This window comes from Adiantum capillus-veneris, chromosome 24 (assembly GCF_014529385.1).
Source record: "Adiantum capillus-veneris isolate H3 chromosome 24, ASM1452938v2, whole genome shotgun sequence".
Lineage (NCBI taxonomy): Eukaryota > Viridiplantae > Streptophyta > Polypodiopsida > Polypodiales > Pteridaceae > Adiantum > Adiantum capillus-veneris.
Window position 1 is genome coordinate 76,503,023 of NC_140954.1, and position 17,464 is coordinate 76,520,486.

General features: G+C 44.9%; 1 protein-coding gene across 1 annotated transcript in view; it reads left to right on the top strand.

Annotated features, from left to right (window-relative positions):
* Positions 1-684: 684 nt before the first annotated feature.
* The window catches only part of LOC147426612 (nucleoporin protein Ndc1-Nup protein), a 48,439-nt gene continuing 31,659 nt past the window's right edge, over positions 685-17,464 (top strand). Inside the window, exon 1 of the mRNA XM_086499002.1 lies at positions 685-1,646. Within this exon, the coding sequence (XP_086355128.1) occupies positions 1,077-1,646 (570 nt within the window). The 5' untranslated portion in view covers positions 685-1,076. The remainder of the gene's footprint in view (positions 1,647-17,464) is intronic.

Consider the following 17,464-nt stretch of genomic DNA (forward strand, 5'->3'; position numbering starts at 1 on the left):
GCAAGAGTGCTTGCATTACAAAGAGCGCTATGGAGTATCACCATATATTACATATTGAGTGCCTTACCTCTCGCTAATATGGGTGGCTTTAAGTTATGTAGAACATCTAGTCTAGTTTTTTTAGCAACCATGGCATAGGGAGGTAGGTTTATTGAATGAGAGTTATAGCAAGCTGATCAGCTTAGAAATGAGTAAATAAACGTTTATCGAGACATTTTAGTTCACTACGTTCTCCTTTAGGTAGAAACACATAATACACACCTATATTGCATGGCCTCCTATTGTGCACACTGAACAATGTCTCAATTACCCTCAACTCAATGTGAATCAAACGAGAAGTGAATCACAACTAGGTTAATTATGTTGTTTTTGTTTTATGCCATGCTAGTAGTCACCTTTTTCATTTCTTTGAAGGTAGGACTTGTGATTTTATCACTTGTTAACGTCATAGGAACAATCCCAAGAAACCTCAAAGATCTATTTGACGAGGTTCGGACTCAAGGGGGAGAGAGAGAGAGAGAGAGAGAGAGAGAGAGAGAGGAAGAAGAAGAAGAGAATTTTAACGTCGCAGGAAACTATCCCAAGAGACATTAAAAGATCTATCCGACGACGAGAGTTGAACTCAAGACCTGTTAGTCTCAAGAGAGAGAGAGACACACGTGGCGCTGAAGAGAGAAGCACCGAGAGAGAGAGCCCGTTCCCGCCTGCCTCAAAAAATGAACGAGTTCCCGTTGATCACTTTTGCGACAGGATTCCACTCCTTGGCCATGGCGTGACTCTCAGGCGAGCTCTACCTTGAGCTCCACGGTCCTTATTTTGCAGGTTGTTAGCAGAGGTCGAAGTCCTACACATTCTTACACAGTACCACAGACTTCTTTACATGAGAGAAACTAGAAACTCTCAATTTCTGGAGCAGCTGCCTGATTCGAGGTCTCGTTTCATCCCCTTACCCTAGCTCAGCAGCGCTTCACCTGTTCTTATTGGCGATCATCTTGTATTGCCTCTCATTTCAGTTTCAGTAGCAGTGGCCCTGGCTTCTTTCCCTCTCAGAAGCAGTCTCTTACTGCTTTCTCTCGATGGTCACTTCAGCAGCAGAAGCTTTCAATGTCCCGAAGAAGCGTTGGCTACGTTGTTTCATTCTGCAAACCTTGATCTCCATTTTTGTATGGCTTCTTCTGGGGTCCAGCATATGCGAGGTTTTTTTGTGGTCCAAACACAGCACTTTGCGGCTCTCTCTTCCTGAAAATCTTTTTAGGTTTGCACTATTTATTACGTCTCAAATTGTCTTTCTGCTCGGAGAGGTGCTGGTTACACATCCAGAGGACAAGGATGTAGCCTCTGCAACAGATATCATCTTTGGCTTCTTGAAGCTGGTTTGGAGAGCCATTGTAGGAGCTTCTTTGGACAAAGACTCTGCACTGGATAATGCACTTTTAGTTCAAAAACTTCAGACAAGCAGGGATCGTGCCCTTTTTGTATTCTCCTGTGCCATCGCTGGCTCCCTTTCTATCATGTCTCTCACATGGAACAGTTCATCACATCTTAGTGCCAAGGAGGAGGCTTGCCGAGGTGCAGCATTGGGGCTTTTGTATGCTTTTTGGCACTTGTATACCAAAAGGATGATCTTGCGATTCCCTATAATCCAGGTACACGCTAGTTTTCGTTAAGTTTTATCTTCTCGTGTCTATTTTTATACACATTTTTGACATGTTTATGTATCCTGGAGAGGATGGGTGGCCTCAAATATGCAGCAGCATAATAAATAATAGACACATGAAGAAACATGTTTATGCATCATGGAGAGCATGTGTGGCCTCAAATTTGCAGCTTGGAATAATTGTGTTTGTTTCTCATCTTGCAGCAGAATAGGCAACTGTTAACTTCGAGTCTAATTCATCTCCAGATGCATTTTAGTCTCTTTCCAATAGCACTTCTTGGCAATCTGTCTCTATGATGTGTGCATGGTGTTGTCTTTTTCATCAGAGTCAGTCCATCAAGCCTGTATGAGAAAGCTCTCCATGAGCGATGAGATTTACCTTTTGGATATGTCAAGCTTTAAGGTTGCCTTCTAGTCCTTGTAGACCTCCTAAGGGCTGCTTGATGCTTTTTATCCTCTTCCACCATGTCTTTAATGGTTTGCTCTTGGATGGTTGAGGGCAGTTGTGCCCTGAGAGGTGATGAAGTGGTTGTCTCCAAATCTGAATTTGGGACTGATTTTTAACTTGCAGTGGTCAAAGTGCAACGGAAGGCATAGTGACAAAAGAACACGAGGGGGAGAGAGAGGAGATGAGGAGAGAGAAAACACTAGAGAGAGAAGATGGACAGAGAGTGCAGGACAAAGCCTGCGCGGCAAGTTTTGATATAACCAAAGAGAGTACATACTTTGCAACTCTACAATATGTCAAAATGGGTCACCCCTCCTCCCTATATAGGGGACCACATAGTCTGCTTGACCCAATTCATAAGAAACCCCACGACCCTAGGGAATAACTAGGGCGTCCACGAAAAAGGCGACAACTGGCCGGCCAAACCATTTGGAAAATCCCCCCATCTGCTTAGAATCTAGGAAGGCCTCACAAGGCTGGGCAAGGAGCCCTCCCTCGCAAGATCTAGACCGGGAAACTGAGGAGATGACCTCCAAAACTCTAACATCCCCTCTCATATCCTGGGTACACAACAAGACGAGGAATCTATGGCCTCTAAGAGTGACAAAGGAAATGGTAAGTTAAGTATACCTTGCATCAAGCACACCTCTATTCAGAATACCGCAGGGCATAGTTACAGGTATTAGGTCTCCGTTGCCCGTTCCCCATCCAACTTCCCATTCTGAATCCCCCTTCCGTGTTTGAAACGTGAGTATCTGTAACAGACTTGGACACTCCAAGTCAAGAATCAATCGTGACAGCACCAAATAACCACTTCAAACAATTCACAGATCACAATAGATTTGCACTGGCCCGGCGGAGTTCCGTGCCTAGAGATATTGGCCCCAAAGATTGGCGCCCCTTTCGGTATTTCTTTTTATATTAATTTGTTCAAAGTACAAGAGAGAGGGTCGGGATTCACTCAGACTCTACGTCCAGATGCTCTGAGAAGTGAATGCCCAAACCACTTATTTAAAGTTACAAGGGATGCCCAAAAGCAGAGCCCCAAAAGCTTTCAAAATCAAAAGCAAGTGTTCTCTCTCACAAGCTTTCTTTGCGTGGCTTTTAATAAAATAAAAGCAATGATGCTCTCTCTCTCTCTCTCTCTCTCTCTCTCTCTCTCTCTCTCATGTGTAGCCAAAAAAAAAACGCAAATAGCGTCTCTTGGAAGAGGGAAAAGCAGCCCGCTTTTTCCGGAAATCCGTACTGCTGCTGCCACGTGGCAATGGGGCCAACTTTTAGGGTTTCAGCCAGCAGTTAGGGTTTCTGCAAAATTAGGGTTCCAGAAATTAGGGTTTTTTAAAATCAGGGTTTCTGGCAGATTTTAGGGTTTGCAGAATTTTTAGGGTTTTTGGCAGAAATTAGGGTTTTTGCTGTCGGTAGCCATGTCATCACTTTGTGACATACCCCCCTCTTGAAAGCATTGTAATTGACCGCGATTACGCCTACAAAACCAACAAAAGCCATAAACCATCTTAGCAGACATTGATTGTTAGTACCTACGTACTAGGAACACACATCTAGCACATGTACCAATCAACAGTCACATCACACGACATCAGAGGACATCACATGACATTCAAAACTCATTCGGATCTTAGAGCATGATTTATCGGCAATGTAGCTAGCAATCACATCTAGGTCCAATCGGGACCTCATCGATGTCCGATTGACTAACCCCTATTGCAACCATGTCTATTCGAGATCAATCAGACCAAAATGTTGCAGTCATTTTGTCTATCAGTTCCTGCACTTAAGACTTCGGGTTGCTCATCAGGCTCCCCATCATCAGGCACATCACCGTTAAAAGGTTTCAAGAGACTCACATGGAATGCATTGTGAATCCTCCAAGTATCTGGCAGTTTCAATCGGAAGGAGACATCATTTATCTTTTCAGTGATCTGGAAAGGTCCGTAGTGTCGCATACTAAGCTTTGGAAAAAGCCTACATCCTCAGAACCAGGACGTACATCAATGCCCTGCACAATGTTCCAGACACCCTTTGACACAAGAACATGTTGCATCATATAAGCCCACATAGGGTAGTTGTCCCCATCCAACCTGTCCTCAGCAGCAAACATCTTGAACACATCTGTGTTGTTGTTGTCAACCATGGTAAATGCTGCACCTGATGTGAAAACTGCCCGAAAATAGGAGAAACGGAGCGGGAACAACCTGTGCTATATAGCACAAACCATAGAAGACTATAAGGCACCTGTTATGCAGAAAGCGGCACTGACAGAAATTTTGCACAAAATGAAGAAATAGCCTATGCAGTACTGCCTGTAGTGGAAACGGAGGCCGAAATGAGCCCAAATCAAAATTTTTGTCGACCTGCGAACTCTCGCCAAAGCTCACTGAAATCAGAGAAGGTGAGCAGGCGTGTGCTGGAGCAGCTGGCGACTAAGCCCGGGAAGACGTGACCTGCTCTGATACCAATTGTTGGAATTAGGGTTGCAGAGAAACGCACACAGTTTGGAGAAGACGAAGGAAGCTCTAGGCACACAATAGAGAGTGTGTTACTTAGTGTGCAATGGAAAGATAGATAGCCCTAGAGTGATGGACGTATATACAATGCACGCGGGGAAAAACCTCCTAAAGAGGGAAAAAATGCCCCGACGGTCCTAGTGTGTTCACACCCATCACTACCACATGTATATGGTAACAATTGATCACCAGAGTTTGCGGTATTTTCTTACGCAAAGGAAACTATCTGAGAAGCAGATGAGATGGGCAAACTTTTTGTCTATGTTTCACTTCCAGATCCTTCACACGGCTGGGAGTAAGAATGTAGTCGCAGACGCATTGTCTAGGCGGCCAGGGTGAACGCTATCACTTCGGTGTATCACCAAGAATTAGAAGCACTACCGGATTTATATCCGAATGATCCAAACTTCTCCACCATTTGGGGAAAGCTACATCGTGGAGAGAATGAGTTTCCCTATTCCATTCGGGATAGTTATCTCTACCACCATCAGGCCATTTGTGTTGCAGAACCATTAAGAAAGAAGATCATGGATGAAGCACACGCTTCGCCTTATGCGGGTCATCGGGGTATTCTCCCTACGACCTTAGCAATGGAAAGGTATTTCTTTTGGACTAGCCTTAAAGCAGACATTGATAAGTATGTCAGGGAATGTTGGTTTGCCAAAAAGTGAAGTATGATCGGCATAAGACGCCTGGGTTGCTACAACCTTTGCCTATGCCTAATGAACTTTGGGAAAGTATTGCCATGGACTTCATCATGGACCTCCCTAGAACTCAGACTGGAAATGACGCGATCTGGACCATTGTGGACAGGTTTAGCAAGCAAGCACACTTTATACCAGTCAAGAAAACGATCAAAGCAGATCATATGGCTAGGGTCTTGCTGGCACAGATCTTTAAGCATCATGGAATGCCTAAGTCTATTGTGAGTGATCGAGATCCTCGCATAACAGGAAATTTTTGGCGTGCCTTGATGGATAATCTTGGTACGAAGCTGAATTTTTCATCTGCCTACCATCCTCAAACGGACGAGCAAAGTGAGATAGCCAATTCCACAGTATTGGATATGTTAAAAGCTTATGTGTCAGACCGGCAATCTGACTGGGAGAAATATTTGCCTCTTGTCGAGTATGCGTATAACAATACCATACACTCATCGACAGGGAAAGCACCTTTTGAGATTCTCTATGTGTAAGCCTTTGCTTCCACCCATCCTTTTAACTAAGGATAAGATCTTTGCAGCAGATGAATTTGTCTGGGATTTGGACACAACCTACGGGCAAGTTAGGAGAGCTATTCTACGCTCTCAAGAAAAGCATAAGAAAGCTGCAGACAAGCACAGAAGGAATCTCGACTTAACAGTCGGACAGTTAGTCTTACTCAAGTTTGAGAAGGCAAGACTTAAGAAACAAGCGTCTCATAAGGGGAAAGTAGTAAAACTTTCTACCCGTTATTATGGGCCATTTAAGATCACTGAGCAAGTGAATGATGTCACTTTCCGATTAGAGCTACCGCCTAATTGGAAGATCCATAATGCTTTCCATGTCAGTTTACTCCGGCCGTATGTGGGACTGCCTCTGAGCCAGCCTAGTGTTGAGGAACCTCCTGAGGTTGAGGAAACAGAAGAAATACTCCAACCGGAGCAGATAGTAAGTCATCAGGAGCGGCCTCTCAAATCCGGAAAGATAACACGGAAGTATTTGGTTAAGTTTAAGAACTATTCGAATCTAGATGCTCAGTGGATGACGCAGGAGGAATTAGCAGCTTATCCCGAGATACTGGAGGTATATGTCCAAGCACTACAGTTGAGGTCAACTGTTTAGAAGCCAGAGGGATGTTGCTAATTGGACTATTTTCTTATTTTTAATGATTAATCTCTTTTTTAGGATATTTTATTGTGTGCACTAGGAACTGTTAAAAGATTGTAGCTACAAGAACTGCCATCAAGAACGGACAACTCTGATGTGTCATTTGATGGGTGACAGTAAACATCGTGAAGGAGTTTCCGTAAGTTCGGTGGAAAGGGCCGGGTTACGAGTGCCCCTGATGCGTCACATGATGGGTGACGGGTGCATCAGTAAGGGGGCATCCCGTAGGCTAAGGAGGAAATCCGAAATGAGTAAGAAAATACGCGTAAGAACGCAAGCGCAAGAATAAAGATGGGTTTAATGAAGCTTTTTACGAAAAGCAAGAACAATCGCGGGAGGACAGATGTTTTCCCGCGAGGAGTCTGTGTCTGCATTGCATCTGTGTCATGTCCTGCACCCGCGGATGCCTGGAATGTGTCCGTGTAGCATTGTTTTCATTAACTAAGTGAGTTTTTAAAGTTCGAACAGGTTCACACTTTATTTTATTAAAGTGGCCGTCACTTTTAAGTGACCAGGCCTTTATTAATAAAATAAAGCAAGTCCCTCAAAACAAGGCAGCGCTAAAAAAACTACGCAGGGGGGTGGGGGGTTGAATTTGCAATCTTTCTCTCTCCTCTCTCTAGGAGCGCCAGGCTCTGCTTTTTGGGCCCCTATTCCCGTTGGGTGCCAGGGCCTATGAAAGGACAGCCAACGTTCAATTTCTGGACATATCGGAAGCAGCAGAAAGTGCTAGCGCTAGGATTCTGGACTAGAGACTGGCGACAGAAACTGCAAGTGTTCATGTGACGACTGAGTACGGAGGTCGCTTTTCCGAGGAAGGAGCGACAGGTATACAGTGTTGATACGCATTGAGAATTGTTGCTTTGTGTGGTTTGTTTTGCAGGAATCTCCCGTCTTACGGGAAAGTACGGCTTCACGCCTAAGTCCCTTACGGGAAAGTACGGCTTTGTGCCTAAGCCCCTTACGGGAAGGAACGGCCTTGTGCCCAAGCTCTTTACGGGAAAGCACGACCTTCGGGTCTAAGATTACAGAACGGAGGGGTTTCCTCGGGTTCTCGTGCTTGTATAAGAATTCTCCCTGAATAAAAGAAAACTCTTAACGGGGGGGGACCAGCCCATCTTCTGGTCCCCAATACTGTGTCGATCTTCTCCCTTCTCTCATGTTTGCAAAGTATTATATTTTTCAGATTTCTAAGTGCTCGTGTACGCTCCCGTTTTGTGACACTTGCGCCACTTGAGGAACTCCCACGATCTTTGGTTGGTTCCGACTTCGAGGCAAGTACTTGTCGAACCAATTCTTGAGTGCGTAGTTCTCTTTGAGCCTCACGCTCGACCTCCCAGACCGCGCGTCTTGCTGCAGCTTCCTCCTTTCTTTGTGCTTTTCTTTCTTTTCGTTCGTCGCATTCGCATTCCAAGGCAATGCAAGTCGCTTCTTGTTTGGCCATCATGTCCATCATCGTCTTGACCATTGCCTCCATAGGATTTGGTACACTTTGTGGCGTAGATGGCGAAGGGGGAGGGTCGGAAAATCCTCTTGGTGAGGAAAATTCTTCGTCGCCTCTCTCATGCTCATCACCTGTATGCGAAGTATCCATTCCGCTTCGGGTGACGACCATGTACTATAATCTTTGGTTCTTAAGTTCACGAGGAACTTGGGTTCTTGAGGGTCTTGGGTTCTTGGGTTCTTGAGGGTCTTGAGGTTCTTGAGGTTTTCTTTCGCTTGCAATCTGTGTTTGAGAAGGATCTTCTCTTCACCCGAGTTCTACTCTTTTCCGCGCGCACACCCCTTGGCGGCCTTCCGCTCACACCAAGGTTGCTTTTTCCCACCTCACGTCGATTGGCCGGCCACTACGTGCACGGTCCGCTCTCAATGAGTGAATAGAGACACAAGGGGAGGCTGGACAAGCCCTTCTTTCTTGGATTCCTGTCACTCTTCAAAAACACGATTAGGGATCGACACGCCCAAGCGAACTTGGGTTCGTGCGACCGCAACAAGCAAAAAAAATTCTTGTGATTCTTGTGGTTCTTGTGGTTCTTTCCTTGAGTGATACAGAACACTGCCAAAGCTCTGATACCAATGTTAGGTGCAGCGGAATGAATGTTGTTCTTTCTCAAGATGAGTGTCCATATTTTGCTCAAGGTTCCTTTTAGTTCTTATGGAAGGGAGAGCCTTTCGTTCTTAATGGAGAGTACTATGATCACGAAGAAAGTGAGTGGACACTGTGCGTGCAAGTGTATGAGATTGAGAGATAGAGAGAGAAGAGAGATACGACACCAGAGACGTTGTAAAACCCTCCTCCGAAGGCCCCACTCTCGTCGGCGAGAGTGGTCTACTTATGATTGCACAAACTGGTACAAACGGTATGCATGAGACTGATGCAAGTCTAGGCTATGTCGACGACGACGACAGGGATGACGACATAGACCTAAGGACTGAAATCTGCAATCTTTTATATGCTGTCCAAAAACGCTATGGGCTGAAATCTGTTGTTTGCCAAAAACGCTAATGAAAACACTGATTTGGGGCTGTTTTCTGATGATCTTTTTCATTGAAAATATGTAGGTTTTAAGGGCTGAAAACTGAGGTTCTTAAGGGCTGAAACTGCTGGTCTTTCCAAGCTGAATCTGCTAGTCTCTTAGGGCTGAATTTGCAGGTTCTTCATGGCTGAAAAACGTTGCATGCTGAGGTTGTACCTGTTGAAAACGCTAGGCCAGAACTGGATGGCGATGATGGCTTTTACTAACGCTAGGGCTCAAACATTCTTGCGGTGGAGATCTGATGCAAACACGCCAAGGACTGGGACTTACTGGCGAGTACTTCTTACTGGAAGGAAAAACGCCAATGTGGATGCTGATGAAGAAAACGCAAGGTTGGATCTTGCTTGGAGAAGAAAACCGCCAAGGTCTTGCTTGAGAAGTTGCCTGCTGAACTTGGCTCCTGTTGCCTCTTCTGCCATTTAGTGCTAGTTTAGGTTTGCTTATATACAAACTTACTCAATTTGCCCTACCTACTTTCCAACAAAAGTCACTTAAAAATAATAAGTAAAAAATGTCAAAAATAGGTAAAATAGGCTAAATGCACTGGAAAATTCCCCTGAAGGATTCTGATGGATTGTTAGGTGCAACGGAATGAATGTTAGCGCTTTGCTCAAGATGAGTGCTCCGAATTGTGCTCAAGGTTCCTTTTGTTCTTATGGAAGGGAGAGCCTTCCGTTCTTAATGTAAGAATGCTATGATCACAAACAAAGTGAATGGACACTGTGCGTGCAAGTGTATGAGACTGAGAGAGAGAGAGAGAGAGAGAGAGAGAGAGAGAGAGAGAAGAGAGATACGACACCAGAGACGTTGTAAAACCCTCCTCCGAAGGCCCCACTCTCGTCGGCAAGAGTGGTCTACTTATGATTGCACAATCTGGTACAAACGGTATGCATGAGATTAATGCAAGTCTAGGCTATGTCGGCGATGACGACGGGGACGACGAGACCGACACTAGGGCTGAAATCTGCAATCTTTCTACTGCTGTCCAAAAACGCTATGGGCTGAAATCTGCGAATGTCCAAAAACGCTGATTTGGGGGCTGTTTTCTGTGGTCCTTTGACGCTGAAAATCTGCAGGTTTAGGGCTGAAATCTGAGGTCTCTTAAGGCTGAACTGATGGTCTTTCCGGGCTGAATCTGCTACTTTTTAGGGCTGAATATGCAGGTACTTCAATGATGAAAAACGCTGCATTGTTGAATCTGCAAAGGCTGAATCTGGGACCAAAAACGCTAGAGGCTGAAGTTGGACCAAAAACGCTAGAGAAGGTCTTTTGCTGCTGAGGATGCTGATGCAAAAACGCTATCTGCTGGGGTCTTTTGGCGATGGTGTGATGATGCAAAACGCTAGGCTGTGATGCTTTCCAAAAACGCTGGGAATGCTTGTGGATGGAAAACGCTAGGGGCTGTAAGTTCTTCTTGCTTGGAGGGGGAAACTGCCAAGGGGTCTTGTTGAGAAGTTGCCTGCTGAGCTTAGCTCCTGTTGCCTCTTCTGCCAAATAGTGCTAGCTCTAGTTTGCTTATATACAAACTTAGCAAAATTGCCCTACCTACTTTCCAACAAAAGTTTCTTTAAAATAATAAGTGAAAAATGTCAAAAATAGGTATGATAGGCTAAATGCACTGGAAAATTCCCCTGAAGGATTCTGATGGATTCTGATGGAAATGCTTATGTGTGCAAGTAATAAAAGCACGTACTTGCTCTGGCAACAGAGTAAGGGTCCTTGAGGGTTGTTGGGATCCGACATGACGTGTCGTCTCTCTTTTCTCTCCCTGCGTCTCTCTCTTTCATTCAGTTCAATTCAGTTCTTTCAAGTGAAGTAAAGTAACCTTGAGTTTGTGCGGAGTACTAGATCCGAGCTAAACCCTTGAACACTTCTGCCGCCTGACAGCTTGTGAGCGACAGAGGGGCAAAAGAAAGCTCCCTACAAATGATTTAGACCCATGTGTTGGAGTTCAATGTTGAATGCACATGCATCTGGCAAGGAGCCAACGAGACGTATCTAAAACACTATGGATGAATGCACCAGCCCATTGTTGTTGGCCAGATCATGGACATGATGTGTTTCAAACTTCATTGTCTAGAAAGTCTGGATGCAACTGTTAGGGAATAAAGGCCTAAGTGCCTTGTACTTATAACTTATAAGTTAAAAAGACTTATAAGTGAGGGGGCCCAAGTGTGAATGGCCCCCTAGTCACTTACTCATATACTCAAAGGTGAAGCCCAAATAAAATATAGCGTGGCTTTTTCCCAAAATCCAACGAGCCCTCTCTCTCTCTCTCTCTCACGTTCTTCTCTGCGTGTGCTCTTTCTGCGCCAATCTCCTCTCCTCCTTCACTCTCATTGCATAGGACAGCAAGTGGGCTCTCTCTCCTGCTCCCCCACACATGGTATCAGAGCTTTAGGGTTTCCAAGAGAGCCATCTTCGCAACACAGATCAGAATTCTGTTTTTGCTCGCTGCGGGAAGGATACTCAACCGTTTTCGATCAACTCTGTCGCGAAGGGATCCTCTCACCGTGTAGAATCGACCTCCGGTGACAGTTTTCCCAAAATTAGGGTTTCAAAAACTGGCGAACAGCAGCCTATTTCTGCTGAAATTGACCAATTTCGGGGTCAATTTGATGCAATTTCATTAGGGCAAGTCTCACAGGTCAATCTTACAGGTGTTTCCACCAACGAGGTTCTGAAAATTCAGCAAAACAGGTGTTTACAGGTCTGATTTTTGCCCTAAAACAGGGAATTTCAGCAAGCAAATGATGTATACACCTTGTGGAAACCTTTGGTAAGGGTTTGGCAGTGAATGTACGCCGTTTTGGGGTGATTTCGCGTGAAATTTGCTCGCTGTTTTTCTGTAACAGCAAGCTGTCTTTTGCTCGATTGCGCACATTTGGGCGTGTTTAGGTCGGCAAAACAGGGTTTCAGTGTTTGCAATCACTCAGAATGGCTTCTAGCAGTGAAAGTGGCAATTTGTTGCACATTCGCAAGCTTGAAGGGGCTCATAACTTTGCTATATGGAAGAAGCAATGTTATAATGTGTTGTTGCAGAAGAAACAGGCGAAACCTATTAAGTTACAGGGTGTGAAACCGGTTGATATGGAGGTTGAAGAATGGGAAGAAGTGGACGAGTTGGCTCGCTCCACGATCATGCTTTCGGTGTCTGACAATTTACTCTTCAATGTAGAGAATGAACAGACAGCATGGGGCATGTGGAAGCGTTTAGACGAGTTGTATGCACAGCAGAGTGCTGCCAGTAAAGTGTATTGGCTTAAGAAGCTTATGGATCTCCGCATGAAGGAGGGCACGCACATGTCAGTGCACCTCAATGAATTCAATTCTATTTTCAGCCAACTGACAGAGCTGAAATTCACGATTGATGAGGAGTTCAAAGCTACTTTTCTGCTATGCACATTGCCCGAGAGTTGGGATGTATTCCGGACAGCTCTTAGTAACTCAAGTGCGTCACTTAAGTATGCAGATGTAGAGAGTTCTCTCTTGATGGAAGAGATGAACAGGAAGAACACCACAGGTGGGTCTTCTAATGCATTGCACTTGAGAGGCAGGTCTCAACAGAGGGAGAAATCTGACAGTAAGGACAGGGCACGCAGCAAATCTCGTAGGAAAGATGTTGTGTGTCATCATTGTGGAAAGAAAGGGCATTATAAACGGGAATGCTATGAGTGGAAGAAAGAGAAGAACAAGGGTGCTGAAACTGATGCAAAGGACAAGGGAAATGCCAAGAAGAGCACTGTGTTAATTGAGGAAATCAATGTTGCTAGTAGTTGTGACAGTGACAGTAGCACTGATGTACTCAATGCCTCTTCTGTGGATGCACATACCCTTGCTATGGGTTCTGATGTGGACATGCATACTTGGATTCTTGATTCAGGTGCCTCCTTTCATGTAACACCTCATAGGGATTGGTTTACACAGTACTCAGGTGAGGTGCAGGGCACTGTTTATTTGGGAGACAACTATGCATGTGACATTGCAGGTATTGGCAGTGTCCAGTTTTCTTTTGCTGATGGTATGACTTTTGTTTTGCACAAAGTGCGTCATGTGCCACAACTCAAGAAGAGTTTGATTAGTACAGGGCAGCTAGATGATGCAGGCTATCACACCACTTTTGGTGATAGCAAGTGGAAAATTTGTAAAGGGGCCCGGATTGTAGCCAAGGGTTGTAAATCGGACACTTTGTATCCTTTGCATGTATCTAGTGTGCGTGACCATGTTGTCGCCGTAACCGAGCAGCCAAGTGTTTCTTTGTGGCATGGCCGGTTGGGACACATGAGTAAAAGAGGAATGGAAACTCTGTCTCGTTGTGGTTATTTGCCGTGTTTGAGGTATGCTGATTTTTCTCATTGTGAGCACTGTATTTATGGTAAGCACAGTCAAACACCGCACAAAAGGTCTCTTTCTTTGAAGTCTGACAGGTTAGACTTAGTGCATTCCGATGTATGTGAAATGCCACAGTTGTCCTTAGGGGGAAAGAAATATTTTGTCTCGTTTATCGATGATGCTACACGTAAGGTGTGGGTGTATCCAATACGTGCTAAAAGCGATGTTTTGGATACTTTAAGAAGTTTCTTGCGTTTGTTGAGAATCAAACTGACAAGAAGCTTAGGTCTTTGCGCTCAGACAATGGGGGGGAGTATGTATCAAAAGCATTTATTGACTTTTGTGCTACTAAAGGTATTAAAAGAGAGCTCACGGCTCCTTTTAATCCCTCTCAGAATGGAGTTGCAGAGAGGTTGAACCGGACTATCCAAGAGAAAGTTCGGAGTCTGCTGTCACATGCTGCATTACCTCATGGTTTTTGGGCAGAAGCTGTGCAAACAGCTATTCACTTGATTAATCGCTCACCTAGCAAGGCTTTGGGTGGAAAGGTGCCTGAGGAGGTGTGGTCTGGCAAGCCACCCTCATATGCACATTTAAGAGTGTTTGGTTGTGAGACCTATGTTCACATCCGGAGTGAACTGCGCACCAAACTAGAACCAAAGTCTCATAAATGCATTTTCCTAGGATATGGTGAGGATGGTGAAATGGAGTATAGATTATGGGATCCCGCATTACGGAAAATCGTACGCAGCAATGATGTCATCTTCAATGAGAATTGCATGCACAAACAGCCCACAAAGGTCGAGGAAGTGCGCCGGGTTGTTTTTCGTGAAGATGTTACATATGGACAGCCAAGAAGGCCCAATGTTCAGCAGCCTTTACATGCTGAAAATGGTGCTGAAAATCAGCCATTAGCTGCTGAAAATCAGCCCCAACAAGTTGCCATTGATGCACCACAGGTAGGGGAACAGGTTGATGCTCCTAGACCGCCCGTTGTTGCGATACAACCGGCTGAACAGCCTGCTGTCTTTGATGGTTTACAGGCTGAAAATCCACCTGTTATGGATCATTGGGTGCGTAGGTCTACTCGGGTGACAAGGCCCCCCGATAGATATGAACCGTCTTTGGACTATGTCATGCTTACTGATTGTGGTGAGCCGTCTTGCTATAAAGAGGCTATGCAACGGGAAGACAGTAAGAAATGGTTCAAAGCAATGGTTTCGGAAATGCAGTCTTTGGAGAAAAACCATACATGGGACTTGGTTGATTTGCCTAAAGGGCATAAGGCTCTGCCATGTAAATGGGTTTACAAGACCAAGGTCACATCTGATGCTTCTTCTAAGTACAAGGCACGTTTGGTTGCTAAAGGGTACAAGCAAAAGCATGGTGTTGATTTTGATGAGATTTTTTCTCCTGTTGTAAAGCTTGCCACATTACGTCTTGTTCTAGGCCTGGTTGCTTCTGAAGATATGGAGTTAAAGCAAATGGATGTCAAAACAGCGTTTTTGCATGGCGATTTGCTTGAGATGATCTATATGATGCAGCCAGAAGGTTTTGTGTCAAAGGGGCAAGAGAAGAAAGTATGTAGACTCTTGAAGAGCTTGTATGGTTTGAAACAGTCTCCCCGTGCATGGTATCACAAGTTTGATACATTCATGAGGTCTCAAGGATACAAAAGAAGTAATTCTGATCACTGTTTGTATATCAAAACGGCAAGTGATGGATCTCTTCTATTGCTGATTTTGTATGTTGATGACATGCTTATTGCGGGTAACAATGTCACGGAGTTGGATGCACTACAGCAAAGCTTAAAGAATCGCTTTGACATGAAGGATCTTGGTAATGCTAATCATATTTTGGGCATGCGTATCTCTCGAGATAGGATCAACAGGCGTCTGTATCTATCTCAACGAGATTATGTCAATAAGGTGCTACATCGTTTTCATATGGATGGGGGAAAGGCACTTGGTACTCCGCTGCCTCCATATGTAAAACTGACTGCACATGACTGCCCAAACACAGATGATATGCGGGCTGAAATGGCCAAGGTTCCTTATGCATCAGCCGTTGGCAGTTTGATGTATGCTATGGTTGCTACACGTCCGGACATTGCATTTGCGGTGGGAGTAGTAAGCAGGTACATGAGCAATCCTGGCAAAAAGCATTGGGAAGCAGTGAAGTGTATCTTGAGATACTTGAAAGGCACTAAAGACTTGTGCATTTGTTTTGGGAAGAGTGAGACATCTGTGCATGGCTTTACAGATGCAGATTTTGCTGGACATCCAGATTGCAGGAAGTCTACCTCTGGATATGTGTTTACTTTCACAGGAGGTGCAGTTTCTTGGATTTCCAGACTGCAAAAATGTGTTGCTTTGTCTACCACTGAGGCTGAGTATGTGGCTGCCACTGAGGCATGCAAAGAAGCTTTGTGGCTCATGCGTTTGGTAGAAGAGCTTGGCATTAAGTCACCGGTTCTTGTGCTACACTGTGATAGTCAGAGTGCTATTATGCTTGCAAGGAATCCTGTTTTTCATGCCAAGACAAAGCACATAGAGGTGAAGTATCATTTTATCAGGAGTGTGCTTGATGACAAGAGCATTACACTTGTCAAGGTGCACACAGATGACAATCCTGCAGATCTTTTGACCAAGAGTCTTCCAGCAGAGCAGTTTGCATATTGCCGTCAGATGATGGGTGTTGGATGAGTAAGTGCATGATCAGCTGTTGTATCATAGTTAGCTGATTCTTTGATCTCCCAAGGTACATTGCCTTTAGGTGGGAGGTTGTTAGGGAATAAAGGCCTAAGTGCCTTGTACTTATAACTTATAAGTTAAAAAGACTTATAAGTGAGGGGGCCCAAGTGTGAATGGCCCCCTAGTCACTTACTCATATACTCAAAGGTGAAGCCCAAATAAAATATAGCGTGGCTTTTTCCCAAAATCCAACGAGCCCTCTCTCTCTCTCTCTCACGTTCTTCTCTGCGTGTGCTCTTTCTGCGCCAATCTCCTCTCCTCCTTCACTCTCATTGCATAGGACAGCAAGTGGGCTCTCTCTCCTGCTCCCCCACAGCAATGTGTTCACAGTTCACAAATGGGGACTCTTGGACGTAGTGTGGTCTACAATTCAATTTTCTATGAGGCAGATGGTGCTCAAGATGGCATTCTTCTAAAATAAAAGGTTAAGAGGTAGCGAATCCAAGGTGTATCCAATAGGGGCCACTGCTAGAGTGTCCATGGTAGCTCCTTCATCGACTTAGTCTCACTATTTATGTCCACTATGAGCTGCAGAGAGTGTGTTAAAAGTTATGGCATCTCAAGTGAACTACCAATGTGATCCAATATTTATTTTGGTTATAGGTATTTATTTTACTTATTTGTCAAAGTCTAGGTAGGGCAATTTGCTAAGGTGACTATATAAGTACATCTAGCCCCCATTATCTAATCATCAATTCATTGACAAGGTTGGTTGGTTCAACAGTATCTCTCTCTCTCTCTCTTTCTCTCTCTTGTGTATTCTCCCCTTTGCTCTACGCTTCCGCATCGTTGACTTTGACAGACTAGTGATTTGACATGGGATGAGCTTGTTTCCATGGTATTGGACCAGGAGGACCACTTATGGACACCCAACTCCGAAGGCCCTGGCTAGACACACGTCCAAGAAAGGAAATCAAAAGCAAAAAGGCACAGAAGGATGATACTTTTGGTACGCGTGAAAGATCCAAGGAGGAGGTGATATGTCATAAGTGAGGAACAGGGGCAATTCAGAGGAATTGCCCAAAGAAGTCAAATTCTTTCGCGGCTATTGTTGCACCTATCCCATCTTTTACACACTTGGTTCACCTACCTTTATCTTCATCAAGGACTCACGAGTCAATAGCAGAGTTACCGGGGAACGCCTATATGGGGGCTTGGAACACCGGAACGGCGTTCCGGCCGGTCAAAAATCCCTGGAACGCATCGAAACGGCTGCCGTTCCGACAGACAGGCCATCACCAGAACGGACCGGCTGGAACGGGGCGGAACGGGCCGGAACGGCAGCAACGGGCAGAAACGGACAGTTTTCCAACTTTTAAAAATGTAGCTGTTTGGGAAATTTGG